Here is an 18260-nt window from a genome sequence, read left to right on the forward strand (position 1 = left end):
AAGTCCCAGAGGTTAGCACATGAATCTCTTCGGGGCCATCATTTAGCCTCCTATAGAGCCTAAACATGCTTAGACTCCACCCCCTAAAGATTCTAGTTTAGTAGATGGTGTATAAGTTTTTGGTTTTTGTTTTGTTTTGTTTTGTTTTGAAATGGAGTCTAGCTCTGTCACCCAGGCTGGAGTCAAGTGGCATAATCTCAGCTAACTGCAACCTCCGCCTACTGGGTTCAAGCGATTCTCCTGCCTCAGCCTCCCAAGTAGCTGGGATTACAGGCACCTGCCACCATGCCCACCTAAGTTTTTGCATTTTTAGTAGAAACAGTGTTTTACCGTGTTTGGCCAGGCTGGTGTCAAACTCCTGACCTCAGGTGATCTGCCTGCCTCAGCCTCCCAAAGTGCTCAGACTACAGGAGTCAGCCACCATGCCCGGCTGATAGTGTCTAGTTTTGTAGGTAGTGTCTCCCTAAAGATTCTAGTTTGGTAGATGGTGTCTAGGCCAGAGGTCTGTATAATCAGCTGTACATTCTACCAGATATGCACTTGATTACATATGCCTTGGTCTAGCACACAGACTTATTTAAGCCACAGTTATTGTCCATAATGTTATCTGAACTTTTATTTAGAGTTCTTAGAACACTCCTATTTTCTTGATGTTGAGATGCTCCAATGCTGGCTGGGCAGAGCACACATCAATACAACGGTTATCTCGTGGAGCCCTCACATGCTTCCAAATTAGGTTGTATTCCATTTTTACAGATGTGGAAGCAGGCTCAGAGATTGTTCTGTCTGCCCAAAGCCATGCAGCCAGGGGGATGTAGATCCAGAACCCAAACCCAACTCTTGCTCTAGAGCCCTATGCATCCCACAGAACTTCCTAATGCAGAACAGGGCAGGGGAAAGTAGTACATTACATTACAGGTGGCTTCCCAGGGCACACAAGTCTGTTTTCAACTCCTGCAACCTCCACCATCAATCAGAACTGTTCAAACTATTAGAACCCCAAAGCTCCATCATTCTACTCTTGACACCTGTATGACAATTACAGCCCATCACTACGTGATAAGGGAGATTGCAAGCACGCTAGCGTGGTTGAAGCAGCAGTCTCTTGGGATTTAAGCTCGACTCTCTTCCCACACAGTTCCTGTCTGAGGAGGCTGCCTCCCCCATATATAGTAGGATGCATACTTTCAGAAGGCGAGAACACGACTTTAGTCAACTGCTCCCAGGCTACCATGGCAACAAGTGTTCATCCCGGCAGCTGCTCCACACCAGCTTGGCTTTTCACTCTCAAGGTTCTGCTTTAGCATTTTTGGCAAATACATCAGAACCAAGTCACGCTGTGAGCTGCCTTGAGACCCAGGGGACCTTGATCCCGACTTGTGACTCTACACAAGTGGACGGACTTGCAGCTGAGAGGCTCTAGCTCTGTAATCAAGGGGCTATGACATCCTGGACAAACTTCTCTAGGGCTCAAGTTGCTCATCTGTAAGATGTGCATTTTTAAGCCATCGTTTTCAAGTTATGGGTAGTGACTCAGTGTTTTAATTTCCTATTGTTGCTGTAACAAGTTAGCTGAATGGCACAAAACAATCTCACAATTCTGGAGGTCAGAAGTCTAAAGTGGTACAGCAGAGCTATACTCTTTCTAGAGGCTCTATGGGAAGATATTTGCTTGTTTCCCCACTGGAGGCTGCCTGTGTTTTCTGTGACCCTGTATCATTCCAGTTTCCACTTCCATTGATACGTCTGATTCTGACTCTTGTTTTTATTTTTGAGATGGAGTTTCACTCTTCTTGCCCAGGCTAAAGTGCAATGTCACAATCTCGGCTCACTGCAACCTCCACCTCCTGAGTTCAAGTGATTCTCCTGCCTCAGCCTCCTGTGTATCTGGGATTATAGGCACCTACCACCATGCCCAGCTAATTTTTTGTATTTTTAGTAGAGATGGTGTTTCACCATGTTGGCCAGGCTGGTCTTGAACTCCTGACCTCAGGTGATCCACATGCCTCAGCCTCCCAAAGTGCTGGGATTACCGGCATGAGCCACTGTGCGCTGCTGACATTCCTGTTTTATAAAGACATTTGTGATTGGGCCCACCGGGATGATCTTACCACGTCAAGACCCTTAGTCACATCTGCAGAGTCCATGTTGCCATGTAAAAGTAATATTCACAGGCTCTAGGAATTAGGATGTAATTCCTAGACATGGGTCAGGGGTAGGTGTCATTCAGGGTCAGGAAGCCATTTAAGTGGCCATTTTTAAAAATGCCATTAGAAAGCATGGTACATGAGATTTAGTTATGATATACAATGCAACTTGATAAAGTCACACAATGTTGAGTCTAAGACTATTTCTTGCTTTATCATTAGCAGAATGTCTTATATCCTTAAAAGCAAGGTCCAAACAAGGGTTTTGATGAGACAATTTGAGCTTTTGACCCTATTACTCTAGAAATGCCAGACCTTCTATATAAGGTATGTGTGGTTCTCTCCCCACATCAGGGTCTTACCTGTAAGACCTAATCAAAGGATTTAGAAAGCTACCTTTTAAGTCTGTGTGGCAGAACTCTAGAACGGGTACCGGGCATGGTGTCTCACGCCTGTAATCCCAACACTTTGGGAGGCCGAGGCAGGCAGATCACCTGAGGTCAGGAGCTCGAGACCAGCCCGGCCAACATGGTGAAACACCATCTCTACTAAAAATATAAAAATTAGCCAGGCTTGGTGGCGGGTGCCTGCAATCCCAGCTACTCAGGAGGCTGAGGCAGAATTGCTTGGACCCAGGAGGTGGAGGTTGCAATGAGCTGAGATCGCACCTATAGAGAACCACAAGATGACCAGATAGACATCACAATATTCAACCTCAAGGTTAGATTTTGAGAAACCCAAGAGTATGACTGAGCTGACATTTAAACCCAGCTACTAGAAGCTTTCATCACTTTTATTCTTCCTGCCATATGTAGATTTGAAGTATTTCCGGGCAAAAATTTTAGACTCAAGTTTTCTAGGATACAAGTGAGTTTCCATATATCTTGAAGGTCTCTAAGAGCTGCAGTATAAAGCAGACACTAGTCATGTTGATGACATAATTGCTTGGAATAAGACTGGCTACCCTCGGGAGGAAGGACTCAGGAGAGGGTCAAGATCAAATACAGGTAGTAGAAAACTCACTTTAGGCTCAGTTGAATGGTAGAGTCCGATTCTTGGAATGTTATAATTGAGTCTTAGGACTCTGGCACTTTAGTATTCCTTTCCCTACCAAAGAAAGATTGCTTGTCTTTAGTTTAAGTGGGAAGGTAACTAAGTCCTTTTAAGCTCAGGAAAGTTGTAAGCTTGAGTGTAACTTGAGTTAGGAATTACCTTGAAGTAGGTTCTTATATTACTTTCTTAGGAACATCCGATTTCCCTTCCCTTAAAAAAGGAGGGTGGGATTTCTGCCAGTAATCGTGGGTAGCTTGCTGGCTTCTTATCCTATGTAAGAGACTGTAGACTCAAGTGTACCCCCAAGAGGTGGGCTGCAGCTCAGCTCTACTGTTGACTGGGAGTGTCAGAGGACTCATGTATTAGGGGTAGAGAATCAGAAGGGGCCAAATGACAGGAAACAATTATACCATGAATTTCTCTATTTGTATCTATACACAAATCCTGCCCAGAGGATTGCCGAGGTACTGCCTCTACACTGAGGAACAAAAGAAATTATCCCTTGTCATCTAATCTTAATCAGAATATAGAAGGCAAGAGACTTATTTTGACTGCTTTATTTAGAAGCCCATTTAGTGGTTTGACACAGTCCTTTTCTTGTACAGGTAACAGATGAAGCCTAGAGTTGCCACCACACCTGCCAAGGCAGCCACAGCGGCCACAGCTTTGGAACCAACATCTCCAGCAGTCTTGTGCCCTTTGGTGTCCGTAACATCTACAAAGGAAGATGACATTTGAGTCTTCAGTATTTTTAAGTAAGGGTAAGTTGAAGCCTTACATAAGGCTCCCCAGAGAAGGGGGTAAAACTAAGCCTTCAACAGGCTTATTTCAGAAATGTGCAACACTGAATAAACTTACCTCGTGAGCCAACCTCCTCCCCTGTTTCACTCCTACTCTTCTCCCCACTGCTCCCACTTGCTTTTAGATCAGATGAGCCAACACCTAGGGAAGAACCTGAGAGTTTAGTACAACATCTTCATGCTAGTCAATGTGATTAGCTGTCCCCTGAGGGTGTGATCCTACAGGTTGCTCATTAAGACTATCTCAGGTAAGGATATGTGATAACAGGAACATAAACTAATAGACTTAAGTTTGTCCATAGCATGTTAAGATGTACATGCTCTGACCCAATCCTACCAGAAACGTACCTTGAATTTCTTGTATAGTAGTTAGAGACTTAAGAGGATTTTTTTATGTGTATGTGGCCAGGTGTGGTGGCTCACGCCTGTAATCCCAGCACTTTGGGAGGCTGAGGCAGGTGGATCACCTGAGGTCAGGAGTTCGAGGACAGTGTGGTCAACATGGTGAAACCCCATCTCTATTAAAAATACAAAAAAAAAAGTAGCTAGGCACAGTGGCAGGTGCCTGTAATCCCTGATACTTGGGAGGCTGAGGCAGGAGAATCACTTGAACCCGGGAGGCAGAGGTTGCAATAAGCCAAGATCACACCATTGCACTCCAGCCTGGGTAACAAGAACGGAACTTCATCTCAAAAAGAAAAAAAAGGATTATATTATGGACTGAGAACAACACTAGAAATAAACCTATAGATATCCATGAATGAGGATCATGACTAAAGTAGAGCCACATGGAATCCTATATGGTTCTTTGTGCAGATATAAGGTAGATAAGACAGGTTAAAGACCAAGTTCTAGATCAGTAGGTAGAAGATATGATCCTACTTGTGTTGAAGTGATTTCTAGAAGAGTACACAGGAGACTTAATAGAAGCCTACCTCTGGGAAGAGACTTAGCCTTTTATTCTTCTATTGTTTAGACTTACCATGGGTACATGGTATATGTAAACACTGACCTCTTGGCATAAAAAGCTAAGAACTTGAATCCAGGAAGTACTCCAAGTTTTAGGTCCATACCTCTGAATGAGGAGTCATCTGACAACAGGAGAATGGGTCCTGGGAGGCTGACTGTCATTTTCTCTGCTTCAGTGGCCCCTGTGGCTGGAGACAGGGGATCAAGTTTGTGTTTAGCCTCTGGAATAGTGGTTTGAGAGGTATGTCAATGGAATGCTTAGAAGTAGAAGCTCTCTGGAATATTTTGTCCATGTGGTTTGTCCTGCCTTTGCAGGATAGGTTATGCCCTTTCCTGTAAAAGTGGGATGGATTCTTAGGGTCAGGCATGGTGGCTCATGCCTGTCATCCCAGCACTTTGGGAGGCTGAGGTGGGTGGATCACCTGAGGTCAGGAGATTGAGAACAGCCTGGCCAACATGGTGAAACCCCGTCTCTACTAAAAATACAAAAAACTAGCTGGGCGTTGTGGTGGGCACCTGTAGTCCCAGCTACTCGGGAGGCTGAGGCAGGAGAATGGCGTAAACCCGGGAGGTGGAGCTTGCAGTGAGCTGAGATCTGGCCACTGCACTCCAGCCTGGGCGACACAGCGAGACTCCATCTCAAAAATAAAATTAAATTAAATTAAAATTAAAAAAGTTAGCTGGGTGTTGTGGTGGGTGCCTGTAATCCCAGCTACTTGGGAGGCTGAGGCAGGAGAATCACTTCACTTGAACCCGGGAGGCAGAGGTTGCAGTGAGCCGAGATCACACCATCTTACTCTAGCCTGGGCAACAAGAGCAAAACTCTGTCTAAAAGAAAAAAAAAAAAAAAAGATTTTTAAAGAACTCATCTGTAGAACTAGACAAGAACCTGTTCATTTTAGACCTGTCACATGAATAAGCTAGACTGGGCCAAGAAGTTTTGACTGGGCCAACAAGAGCTCTTGGCACTAAGTGAAGAGTGAGTTATATCTGTCTTTAAGATCTTCTATTCTGAAAAGTTGATACTTGCTTTGAATTAGACTCACAGAAACAGGAATTTGAAGTTTTTACCTCGCCTGTGCCTAGATGACACAGGGCAGGTCACAGAACACAGAGGGGAGTCTGGAGAGAGTCGATTGCAGATTAAGGCACTGCAGTGGAAGTAGACCTGGTGACAGAAGAGAGTTAAATGGAATCGATGCACTAACACTTAACCTGTCCCTAGTGACTTCTGAATCACTTACCAGGCTAGAGAGCACATGGGCTTCTGATACAAAGGCAAAAGCCTTCATGTCAAACCTCTGATAGTGATCAGGATGGGTCACAGAGGAGCCGACAGGATGGAAGGTGGTCTGGTAGTTGTCCAGGTCATATGCACAGCTAGGAGGTATGCACCAGGGAGAGATGTCAGTCACATGCATCTTGGAGTCAAATTCAATGTCTGCCCAGATTTAGTCATATGTAATGTCTTCAGGACTATTGCCACATTTACCTTCTACCAGCATCTTCGTTTTACTCAGGATTTCTTACCTGACCTCTAATGCCTATGAAGTCATAAGTTGTATAGGCTAGTTGTATTTTAACAATTTTAGCAGTACCTGTTTGCCAACTAAATGAGAAGTACAAGTTATATCATTTCAGAAGACACTGGTTTCTTGGTCAGGCACAGTGGCTCACCCCTGTAATCCCAGCACTTTGGGAGGCCAAGGTGGGCAGATCATCTGAGGTCAGGAGTCTAAGACCAGCCTGGCCAACATGGCGAAACCCTGTCTCTACTAAAAATACAAAAAGTAGCTGGATGTGGTGGTAGGTGCCTGTAATCCCAGCTACTTGGGAGGTTGGGGCCGGGGAATTGCTTGAACCTGGGAGGCGGAGGTTGCAGTGAACCGAAATCATGCCATTGCACTCCAACTGGGGTACAAGAGCGAGACTTCGTCTCAAAAAAATAAATAAAAAATAAAACAAAAAACAAAACAAAACAAAAAAGGCTTAGCAACTGAGCTACCACAGCTTCAAGAAAGCAAAAGTAGTTTTAGCCAAGTACACACTATTCTGTAAGAATGAGTAAGATCCAGTTGTAGGACAGGACATGGCAGGAGAGCTATGAGGATGAACACCGATGTGTACAAGTGTGTGGCTGCAACCTCAGAGCATCATAGTGCTCAGATTCTAGAGTCAGATGGATATTCTAATCCAAGCTCCATTGTATAAGTACTGTTTTGGGCTGGTTATCTAGGCAGCAAGCCTAGATTGTTTCTTCATGCAATAAGATGACTAGTACAACTAGTGGATGTGGAATACATAGCACTGTGCCTGGCATATGGTAGGTGTTCAACAGATGGGAGGCTAGAGATCAGTCTTTCCAGATGATCAGCACCATAGTAGAGTCAGACTTTCTGGGGCTTTGGAATTCATTCCTTGAGATTCAAAAGGTGATTGGAAGGCAGCACGCGGCCAAGCGTGGTGGTTCACGCCTGTAATCCCAGCACTTTGGGAGGCCAAGGTGGGTGGATCACCTGAGGTCAGGAGTTCCAGACCAGCCTGGCCAACATGGTAAAACCCTGTCTCTATTAAGAGTGCAAAAATTAGCCAGGCTTGGTGGTGTGCCCCTGTAATCTCAGCTACCCGGGAGGCTGAGGCAGAATTGCTTGAACCCAGGAGGCAGAGGCTACAGTGAGCTAAGATCACGCTGTGGTACCCCAGCCTGGGTGAAAGAATGAGACCCCATCTCAAAACAAAAACAAAAAACAGAAGGCAGCATTGAATCCTGATTAGAAAACAAGGACTAAATCCGGGTCTAACAGGGCTGAATGCCCCTCTAAACCCCAAGAGGGTTTATTTCTATTACTGGCAAGTTCTGATGGATTAGCTGGGCAAACTGATAGTACAGGGAGTACCTACCCATCCACAACAATGTTCCACTGGGGGAAAGAGTCTGGATCCATGGTGGACGTCGCCCAGCAGTCATCTAAGACCAGCTTGATGTTGGGATCATCCCTGTTTAGGACTCTCACTTCCATGTAAATTGGTTGACGGAGGAATCTCACTAGAGGGTACTCGTTTTCCCCATAAGGTTGTTGGTAGGAATTGTCTGAAATTGAATGGTATTCAAGTAGTTAATGGCTGCAACATGTATACATAGGTCACCACCGCTCCATTAGTCTGGCAGTATCAGGATGTTCATTTTAGGGGGAAGTCTGAAATTATTTAAGCAATTTCACAGACTATAATCTCTTACTTGGGTAGCTTTGCAGGATCAAGGTAAATGGACCCAACTTCACTGAGGCCACTGGAGGAGTAAGGCTTTCAACGTTGATGTTTAGTAGCATGTCATTCCTGCTGTAAGAACACTTCACTGTCATTCTGTAACAGTTTGGAGGGAGGGTAGGTACAGAGAACTTCAGGTTAAAAAATTGCTTGAGCTTAAACTAGAGCTTAAGAGTCAAATAGCAATTTTATCTCACCTGAACTCACTGTCTCTAGATATTTTGCTTGGAGGAAGATCCGTCCAGAGAGCATGTATTTCATTTTCATAGATGACTTTATCATCTTCGAACTTAAATGTCAGAGATAGTGGGTTAGCAGCCAGTTATATCAAAGATGAGTCTTAACATCATGCCATCCGCCAGTACTAACCTTATATCTCGTTCCACATCCATTCAGGGGTATGTGGAACCGTACCAGCCCCTGAGATTGAGCCTCGAAGACAGGCTGGCAGGATGAGTTTCCCACCCTCAGAGTATCCAGGTCGAGAGCTGGTTGTGTTTGGTAGCTGTAGACCTCGAAGTCCATAAACCCATCCTGGGTGCACAGCTCCCCTGTAACTAGACAGCAGTGAAAGTTTAGAGAAAATAAGGTTGTCTGTCCTGTGATACTGTCATCTCTCAACCTGATATGCTATGAGGGAGAAATTCTAACTTAGCAGGAGGCATCAGAATTTGTCTTAAGACTTTGTGAAGGAACCTTGATCTGCAGCTTTAATTACAAAGGGGGCTGAAGTTAGTGGATTGTTCTATATGAAATGAGGACTTTTCATCCAAAGGAGGGTCCGGTAGACATAGGAAGAGGTGCTACATAGTATAAGACCAGTGAGAATCCTGATGAAGGGCTGAAGTTGACTTAAAATTAAACTTAATGTGACTTTAAGTATAGCACCTATGTTATTGTATCCTTTCTTTGTATACTCACAAATCCTGAGTAGTTCGGGGAGAAACTGAGGCAGGAACTGATTTTTCTATTTGATCTGACCTGTGCAGATCAGATTAAACAGAAGCACATGGTGGAGGCAATGTTAAACAAGAGATATTCACTCTGTATTTCTTTATGAATTTGTAGGAATTTCAGGGTCAGGCGGGACTTAAACTTTTAATTCTAATTAGAAGTTTGAACATTCTTACCTAGATGGCAGGTTCAGGCTCCTAAGCCAAAATATCTAGGTTACTTAACCATGGGGCGGTTACCATAAAATCTACCTATGTAAGGGATCTTAAAAATATTGTACTTAGGACCCCATCATAGCAGCTAGACTGTTTCTAATCTGACTAGTCTTTAGTTTCTTCAGTCTATAAGCAATACATCAGAATCTGACCTTCTATACATTTGCCCACATGTACAAGAAGAGCCACGGGAGAAAAAAGGTAGAATATGGTTTTAATAAAAGGTCTTTACCTATGGAAACTGGTGACTCACAGACACACTCAGGATAGATCACCATGGATACTGTCTCCAACTGAAGGAGAAAGGTCAGCTTGAGTGAAGCTAAGTAGAACTGATGGAGTAGGCATTTTTCAGATAACTGAAATAAGAAAAGAATGTCAATTAGCAGCCACAGCCTGTTGGGGCCCGGAACTATCACAGGGAAGCAGGAAGGAAGTCCTCTGAATACTTGTAGGACATACTCCAGACTTATCTGGGTTCCCTTTAAGCCAAAACAAGAGAGACCCTATCACTTCCTCAGATCTGGATGTATTCCCAGGCAGATTTATTGCTTTAAACTTATGCCCTGGAGTACCTAGCACTGTATTCTTTGTACGAGGCACTAAAGTTTGAATTAACAGATCAAATTCCAAAGAATAGTGGAATCCTCTGCCAAGCGAGGCCGGAGTCAAAAGGACATTACAGATGTTATAAAATGGTATTGCATAACATATACTCCCAACCTAAGGTTATTCTCTGGCATCCCTGGCAGTCCTAGTGAAGACTAACCTCAACAGCGACACTACAAGACCCTTTTGTTTAGATCAAGGTGTCCTGTTCGTTGACCAGGACAGATTCATCATTAGGTATTTGACAAGTAGTTGCTACTACTCAGTTGGGGCCTTAGACGGTTTTAAGACTTAGAAACACTTAGATGATTTTTCATGGCAGAACTTAAAGAGGTTTTATGTTTAGAGAACGAACATCAGTTACTTGGTATTTCACTTGTGCAAGATGATCAAATGAGGCCTTCTGGCATTTGAATCTGTTATGTTGGCAATTAGAACTCACGGGCAAGTTACCAGCCATATCAGGACTACCCACAAGAGTATACTTCAAGTAAGGACCCAGTAGAGTTCAGTGGTTGACAATTGAACATACTTTCGTTTTGAGCAGAGTTTTGCTGAAATGCAACTTTGTGCCATTTGTTGCTTCTAAGTCAATTCCATTGTCATGCAGCTGGCTCACATCAATGTTCCGGTTTTCAAAGCTCACAGACTTAAGCTTCCCAGGAAACTCTGGTATGGTGAGAGTCATGTGTGTGGCATTGCAGGTCACGGGATCTAGAAGGAATGACAACAGAATGCCCATTATCAGCCTTAAGCTTCTAGAACAGTGTCTCCCACACTGAGGTTGCAGCTATCTGGGACCTTACCTGGTGCACAAATAGCTTGTGAGGAGAAGATCACCTTCTGTCCAGGAGATATAAATGTAAGCTTCAGAGACACCATGTAGAGATGACTGTTACCTTGCTAGGGGGAGAAATAACATTGGTTACTTGAATCTCTAACCAGTAAGAATCATCTCGGCAAGTATATATCCAAGTAATGGGCACTACTTTGACACAAGTAGGATTTAAGCATTTGTCTAATGACTGTTCTGGAGGTGCACTAGTTTTAACCTTGTTCTAACATCTGGAAGAATGTTGTCTAGATCACCTATAGCCAATCACTTCTAGGCAGATAAGATCTGTCCTTACCCCATATGACTGTTTTAAAGTATCAGCAGCCAGACAATGTTTTCAAGCTTCAATCTGTTTGTATTCTTATTGGGAAATAGGACCGTTCTTGAAGTGGTTGGCATTTGAGCACTTATGTGTCAGGACCTGTCCTAAGTACTTTAGGAGATTAATTCATTTAGTGCAGGGTTCAGACTATTAGGCTTGAAAGCACCAATATTTGCTATAAAATATAGGACAATGACAACCCAAACAGAACCCCTTAACCTAAAAAGTTTTTAGGAGTATGCTTGTTCTATGTTGTACTATAGATTTAAGACTATGGGAAAGAGACTAGATTGAGGTAAGGATTATGTCTATTTTTGAGAAATGGTCTTGCTCTGTTGCGCAGGCTGGAGTGTAATGGCACAATCTTGGCTCATTGCAACCTCTACCTCCTGGGTTCAAGCGATTCTCCCACCTCAGCCTCCTGAGTAGCTGGGATTATAGGCACGCAACACTTCACCCAGCTAAGTTTTTGTGTTTTTAGTAGAGACAGGGTTTCATTATGTTGGCCAGGCTGGTCTTGAATTCCTGACCTCAAGCGATCTGCCCGCTTCAGCCTTCCAAAGTGCTGGGATTATAGTCGTGAATACCCAGGGAAGTGTTTTGCACCTAATAGGCATTAAAATGCTTAAATGGGTTGCATTATAAGTTAATGTGAAGACATGGTTGAGCTCATGCTTGGATTTAGGAATACTGGCCTGTGCTTTGGTGGTACAAAGAAAGACTTCCACACCTACCACATAGTGAGTCACTCCAGTGGCATTGAATGGCACGTGGAAGATCATCCTGTGGTTGTCAATCAAGAGGCTGAAGCCTTCTTTCATGGCCTCTGGCAGGGTTAGAGTCTTGACTCTTGCACCATCACCAACCTCAATGCTCCATCCCATCTTAAGTTTGGTCATCTGAAGTCAAAAAGCTTTGTTTAGAGGGCTGGTGCTCCCTTAACCAAGTCTCTGGTAGCCTAATGATTGATCAGGTTGAAGGTAATATCACCTTTAACATAGAATTAAAGGTTATTAAGGTCTGATTTTTAAAATTTGCTTTCATACCTTATTGTCATCAGCCAAGCCAGAGAAGACCCGTGGCAAGGAAAACTGGAAGAAGAGAATTGTGATGTAAGACTCTGATTTGGAGGTAGATGTTTCTGAATTCATGTCACCTGCCAGAGAAATTGCTGTGTGGTTATCAAACCAAAAGGCCTGCTTGTGGGATGCAGTGGAAGAAGCACATGAACCCTGACTGTGCCCTCAGATATCATTATACTTCTTTGAACTTCTGATCCCAAGAGGCAGCTGGAAGATCTAAGCTCCTTTCTAGTTGTAAGTTGGGACACCTTTTCCCCCCGCAAGTTGGAGTTTTACTCATCACCCAGGCTGGAGTACAATGGTGAAATCTCAGCTCACTGCAACCTCCGTCTCCCAGGTTCAAGTGATTCTCCTGCCTCAGCCTCCCAAGTAGCTGGGATTACAGGCAAGTACCACCACATCTGGCTAATTTTCTATATTTTGTAGAGATGAGGTTTCACCATGTTAGTCAGGCTGGTCTCCAACTCCTAATATCAGGTGATCCACCTGCCTCAGCCTCCCAAAGTGCTGGGATTACAGGCGTGAGCCACTGCGCCTGACCAGGACAATGTTCTTAAACATTCACCCGTTCGACCTATGTCCATATAAATTAGGTACTATGTAAAGCCATGCAATTCTATCATTGTTATGGAGTTGCTTTTATATCAGTGTTTTTTTTTTAGTTGTCCATGGTTGACATTAGCCATGTTAGACTCCAAATCCATGAAGATGTGATTGGGCCGTTTTGTTCACTTATTATATCTTAGCATCTAGGATAGGGCCTAGAATATGGCATGTATTCCATTTGTCAGATGATTAATGTGAGTGCAACTACCAGTAAAACCCTATTGCCATGCATGATATGCCAAGTACCATGCATACACTCTCAGTCAATTCTTAGAGCCACCCTGAGGTGAGCATTATTGTCCCATCACTTTGGACTTGAAAACAAAGCCTCAGGGTGGTTAAAGTTAAACTATCATCACACAGAAAGTTAGCAAGTACAGGATTAAATTGTGGTCTGATTTCTAAGCCCAGCCCTGGTTAGATCATCATCATATCCCCCCTACAGTAGCCATATACCCCAAGCAGTCAGCCCACTTCACTCACAGACATGAAATCCTTCTTGCAGATTGTAGATGCTGAAAGCCCCTGGGTCTCTTCTACTTGCATAGCTGGACAGAAGAACTGATACATGACAGCTCCATGTCTTAGAGCAGCACTGTCATTCATGACTCTGATGGTCATCTGGTATCCACCATGCTGTGTAGAAATAGCATAGTGGGAACACTAAGTGCCATACCTCCATGAGATTCTAGAATACCATCTGACCCATCTGAGTGGCAAAACCCTTAAAGTTATCAATATCACAAGTGCTGAAAGGTACCTCATTCCTGTACCAGGAGACTAGCTAGCCCATTACAATCTGCTAGTGAAGACTCACGCTGATAGGCCAGTTTTAGTATCAGGAAATGGAGTTCAGTTTCTATTTCTCTTGTGTCTGCCCCATGTCTCAGTACCATTGTCCTGGCTGAATGGGGTTGGTTTGGGGCTTCTACCAAGGTTATCTGAATACTTGTTAAGTACCTAAGTAGCTGCCATTGTGCTGGGTAAAGCCACCCTTGCTATTACCCCTGACTTTAGGGAACTCAGTCTAAAAGCAGGGGTCAGCCAACCTTTTTCTGTTATGCATTAGCAACTGTTTTAGACTCATGTGAGCCACATGAAATCCATAGCATGTTTTCTTAAAATAACTTTAAAAAGCTAAGAGCCAGTTGGGCATAGGGGCTCATTGCCTATAACCCAATCACTTTGGGAGGCTGAGGCAGACAGATTGCCTGAGCCCAGGAGTTCAAGACCAGCCTGTGCAACATGGTGAGACCCCGTCTCTACAAAAGCAAACAAACAAAAAAACCCACGAAAGTTAGCTGGGTGTGGTGGTGCATGCCTGTTGTCTCAGCTACTGGGGAGGCTGAGGTGGTACTGAGAGATAGGGGATTGCTTGAGCCCGGGAGGTGGGGGTTGCAGTGAGCTGAGATTGCGCCACTGCATTCCAGCCTGGACAACAGCAAGACCTTGTCTCAAGAAGGTTAAGATAAAACCCATTCTTAGTTTGAAGACAAAAAAAAAAGACATGAATTAGGCACAGTGGCTCATGCCTATAAACCCAGTGCTTTGGGAGGCTGAGGTGGGAAGATCCCATGAGGTCAGAAGTTTGAGGCCAGCCTGGACAACATGGTGAAATTCCCATCTCAATAAGAAAAGATTAGATAGGCATAGCGTTGCATGCCACTGTAGCCCCAGCTAGTTCGGAGGCTGAGACGGGAGAATCCCTTGAGCCCAGCAGTTCTAGGTTGTAGTGAGCCATGATTGCAGCCACTACTTTCCAGCCTGGGCTACAGAGCAAGCCTGCCTCAGAAAGAGGCCATGGACTGCATATGGCAGTCCACAGGTTATGGTTTGCAGATCCTTGGTCTAAGGGAATGCAACTCTAAACCCTCTAATGTTGAGAAGGTCTGTTTTAGAAGGAAATTATGAGATTTTTCATGAAGGACATATGATTACTTCATTGGTTGATCATAGAGGGCTTTGGGGACCAGATGACTTACAGTTCAAGCCTGTTTACAGAGTAGGGTCTAAGAATGTATCTGCACAAAGCTTATACTGCAGACCACCTGCATCATAATCAGATGGTGTAGACTGTTAGACATGCAGATTCCCAGAACTCACCCCAGGCCTATGTCCAACTAGTCAATTAAATCCAAACTTTCCAAATTGCAACTTGCTAGCTTCTGCTTAGACAGGTTGCTTTTATTGCTCCTAATATTCCTGATTGGGTAATACTGTTGCTTGGCAATAGAAAAACCCTTACTGTTTGGCTGCTGTTTGCCTTTTAACACCTGTTTCTACATGTCAGATTTCTATTTGCTGGCACCAAAATAGCCTTCCATCTCACGTGGGGGTTTACAGATCAAAATAGCTCATGTTTTGCCATTTGTTGTATCCAGGTGCTGCACCAGGTCTTAATCTGTAGATCATCATTAGTCTTTATTACCCCCATGGAGCAGGCACCATTACTCTCATCTTCTAGTAGGCAAACAGGCTTGAAAGGACTAACTTGCTGGAAATAACACCTAATTGGTGGTAGAGCCAGGGCTCAAGAGCTCAAGTACTTGAATGCCAGGGTTTCTCATCCTCAACACTGACATCTCAGGCCTGTTAATTCTGTGTTATGGGGAGGAGACTGGGGTAATGTTTTTTTCTCTGCCAGCATCCTTGGCTTGTATCCATTAGATGCCAGTAGCAGCTCTTCTACCCCCAGTTGTGATAACCAAAGATGTTTCTAGATGTTGCCAAGTGTCCCCTGGACAGATTCTCTGCCACTACCCCCCTACCCCAGACAGTTTTGTTCTTGTTGCCAAGGCTGGAGTGCAATGGAGCGATCTCAGCTCACTGCTACCTCCGCCTCCACCCCCTGGGTTTAAGTGCTTCTCCTGTCTCAGCCTCCCAAGTAGCTGGGATTACAGGTGTGTACCACCACACCCAACTAATTTTTTGTATTTTTGGTAGAGATGGGGTTTCACCATGTTGGCCAGGCTGGTCTCAAACTTCTGACCTCAGGTGATCCACCCACCTCAGCCTCCCAAAGTGCAGAGATAACAGGTGTGAGCCACCACACCCGGCCTGGACAGATTATAATAGAAAAGAAGAACCACACACGAGACACCACCCCCTTGGTTGAGAGCCACTGCTTTACTCCAAAGAGTAAGTTCTTAGCCAAGTTTACTACCAGTAACTCTTAGGTTACTACGTACTTCCCCAAGAACTGCTCAAAGCAATGTACTTACCACTCTCCTGGTACAGTTTTCATAGGTAACCCTCAGGGTGAACTTTCCTGGGTCCAGGATGTAAGTGCAGTTCGGCATGTGGAGACCAAGGGGATCTGCCAAGACCAGAGCAGGATTAGACAGGATGGCTGAGTACATTTTAGTGACAGTCCAAGCTACAGAGTTAAGACCACCAGTCCATTTCTAAGGCACTTCAGTCCCTTCACTTCCACCCCAACTCGGTGATAGGACTCGAGCTTTGAGATGGTATGACTTGCAGCCAGAAGCTTCCCAGAGATACTGACGTAAGACACTTTCAAAGAAAGATAGGTCTTCTGTGCTGGGTGGCCTCATGCAAATCAGGTATCCCCATGGCATCATGGGAGTTGGATACTGTTGCTGCAGGAATTTGGGTACTCTGCTCCCCAGACAAACAGGATTGGCCCAAGCCGAAGGCTGTCTGCTAATCAGGACTATGATGAGAGAACACACGTTACTTACCCACCACAGATGCATGCCATTTCTTGGTGCCAGGACTGCTTGGGAACTCCACTGTTATTCCCCTTTCATCACAAATGACAGTGCCTAGGGAGCAAAGGAAGCATCTGGGGGCTTTAAGTCATAAATGATGCAACTCCCACAAAAATATATAGACTCCTCTTGGATGGGAAGGATTCCAGATGAGGGAGGCAAGAATTGTCCCCTACCCTGGGAGAGCTCACAAACAAGTGAGCAAGATAACAACGATACAATATACCAAGAACTGTAAGGAAAATATCAGGCACCCAGGGCTTTTGAAGTATTCCAGGAAGAAGCCCAGGTTAGGGTTGACAAGCAGGTCCACAGAAGCCAGGTCAACACCTTGACAGTGGAGCGGATGGAGGCAGGTCTGGAATACTGACAAAAGCTTTGTCAACACATTTTGCAAACTGGCGTTAAACGAAGTCCTGGGTAAGTCCGAGGACACCCTTTTTTTTTCTTTTTTTTTTGGAGACGGAGTCTCTGTTGCCCAGGCTGGAGTGCAGTGGCGCGATCTCGGCTCACCGCAACCTCAGCCTCCCAGGTTCAAGTGATTCTCCTGCCTCAGCCTCCTGAGTAGCTGGGATTATATGTGCCTGCCACCACACCCAGCTAGTTTTTGTATTTTTAGGAGAGATGGGGTTTCACCACATTGGCCAGGCTGGTCTCAAACTCCTGAACTCAGGTGATCCGCCTGCCTTGGCTTCCCAAAGTTCTGGGATTACAAGCATGAGCCACAGTGCCTGGCTGCATTTTTTTTTTTTTTTTTTAAGATCAACTTTTGCCCATCATCTGCTACTCTGCAGCCTCTGGCTCAGGTGAACGTCAAGTGAGCAGCTCCACTTTTGCCTGTTATGTCGATGTTTTCCTTAAGCGTGGGTTTGTGTTTGAAGTTAGTTGTGGTGGTTTGCTGTTCTGGGGATACCATAAAGCTTGAGGCAGTGAGGGATTGGAAGGCAGTGCAGGTGTTCTGAGTTTTCATTTAGCAGGTATAGTAAGTCTACAGGTTAGCAGAGGAAAGATCCAGTAACCTGACCAAGGTAATAAAGGGGGTGAATGGAGGTTGTCTGAGCCAGGCCTGTGTCTCTTGGCCAGCTAGGCCTTCCAGCTGCAACCTGTTTTTCTCCGCTAAGAAGACTTCCCTCACCCAAGAGACATACCTGGAAAGGCAGGATTTACCAACTGAAAAACATCTATGGAGTTCACTGAAGTCACAAGAGCAAAGAAGAGAGAAATCAACCTGTAAGTGCTGGAAAAAGACAGAGAGATAGTCAAGAAGAATGGACTTCAACAAACAAAGCTATCATAGCCGCTCCCTCCACTTCCAGAATTACTCACCTCCAGCCTGCATTGAACCAGCTGGAGGGACCCCAAGAGCCTCCTCTCTGCCTGCACGCCATAGCAAAAGGCACTACCAGATCAACCGGGTAGAGGGTGGGCTGCTGTGTGTTTTTATAGCAGGAAGCCAGCTGCATCAACAACCTCTCCCCATTGTGGGCACCTGAATCTTCTCCCATTCTCCCAGCTGAAAGGGAAGGGTTGGGGAAGGAAGTGGCCTCTCTGATTCCTGACAGATTGTGCCGGGTATTCTGCCAGCTGCCCCCGTGGGCCAGGTATGAAATCAGAGTTCGCTGAAATCAGCTCCAGGTGAGTAAATTGGCATTTTCCCTATAACTTTGAGG

General features: G+C 44.8%; 1 protein-coding gene across 2 annotated transcripts; it reads right to left on the reverse strand.

The window, feature by feature from the left end:
• Window positions 1-3744: 3744 nt before the first annotated feature.
• On the reverse strand, window positions 3745-18016 carry ZP2 (zona pellucida glycoprotein 2 (sperm receptor)). Of its 2 annotated transcripts, none has more exons than XM_011931897.1 (19): window positions 17917-18016; window positions 17739-17827; window positions 16561-16644; window positions 16081-16175; window positions 13343-13495; window positions 12218-12262; window positions 11906-12070; window positions 10821-10917; window positions 10547-10728; window positions 9638-9764; window positions 8606-8793; window positions 8434-8525; window positions 8208-8305; window positions 7871-8060; window positions 6214-6349; window positions 6041-6137; window positions 5074-5157; window positions 4059-4142; window positions 3745-3915 (listed from the first exon to the last, which is right to left on the reverse strand). In XM_011931897.1, the coding sequence occupies exons 1-19, from the start codon at window positions 17976-17978 to the stop codon at window positions 3773-3775; spliced, it is 2211 nt and encodes a 736-aa protein (XP_011787287.1). In that variant the 5' UTR covers window positions 17979-18016; the 3' UTR covers window positions 3745-3772. The 2 variants fall into 2 exon arrangements, with proteins under 2 accessions (XP_011787287.1, XP_011787286.1); XM_011931896.1 differs by having other exon boundaries at window positions 8208-8332.
• Between the last annotated feature and the right edge of the window lie 244 nt (window positions 18017-18260).

This window comes from Colobus angolensis, unplaced genomic scaffold (genome assembly GCF_000951035.1).
Source record: "Colobus angolensis palliatus isolate OR3802 unplaced genomic scaffold, Cang.pa_1.0 Scaffold92, whole genome shotgun sequence".
Classification (NCBI taxonomy): domain Eukaryota; kingdom Metazoa; phylum Chordata; class Mammalia; order Primates; family Cercopithecidae; genus Colobus; species Colobus angolensis.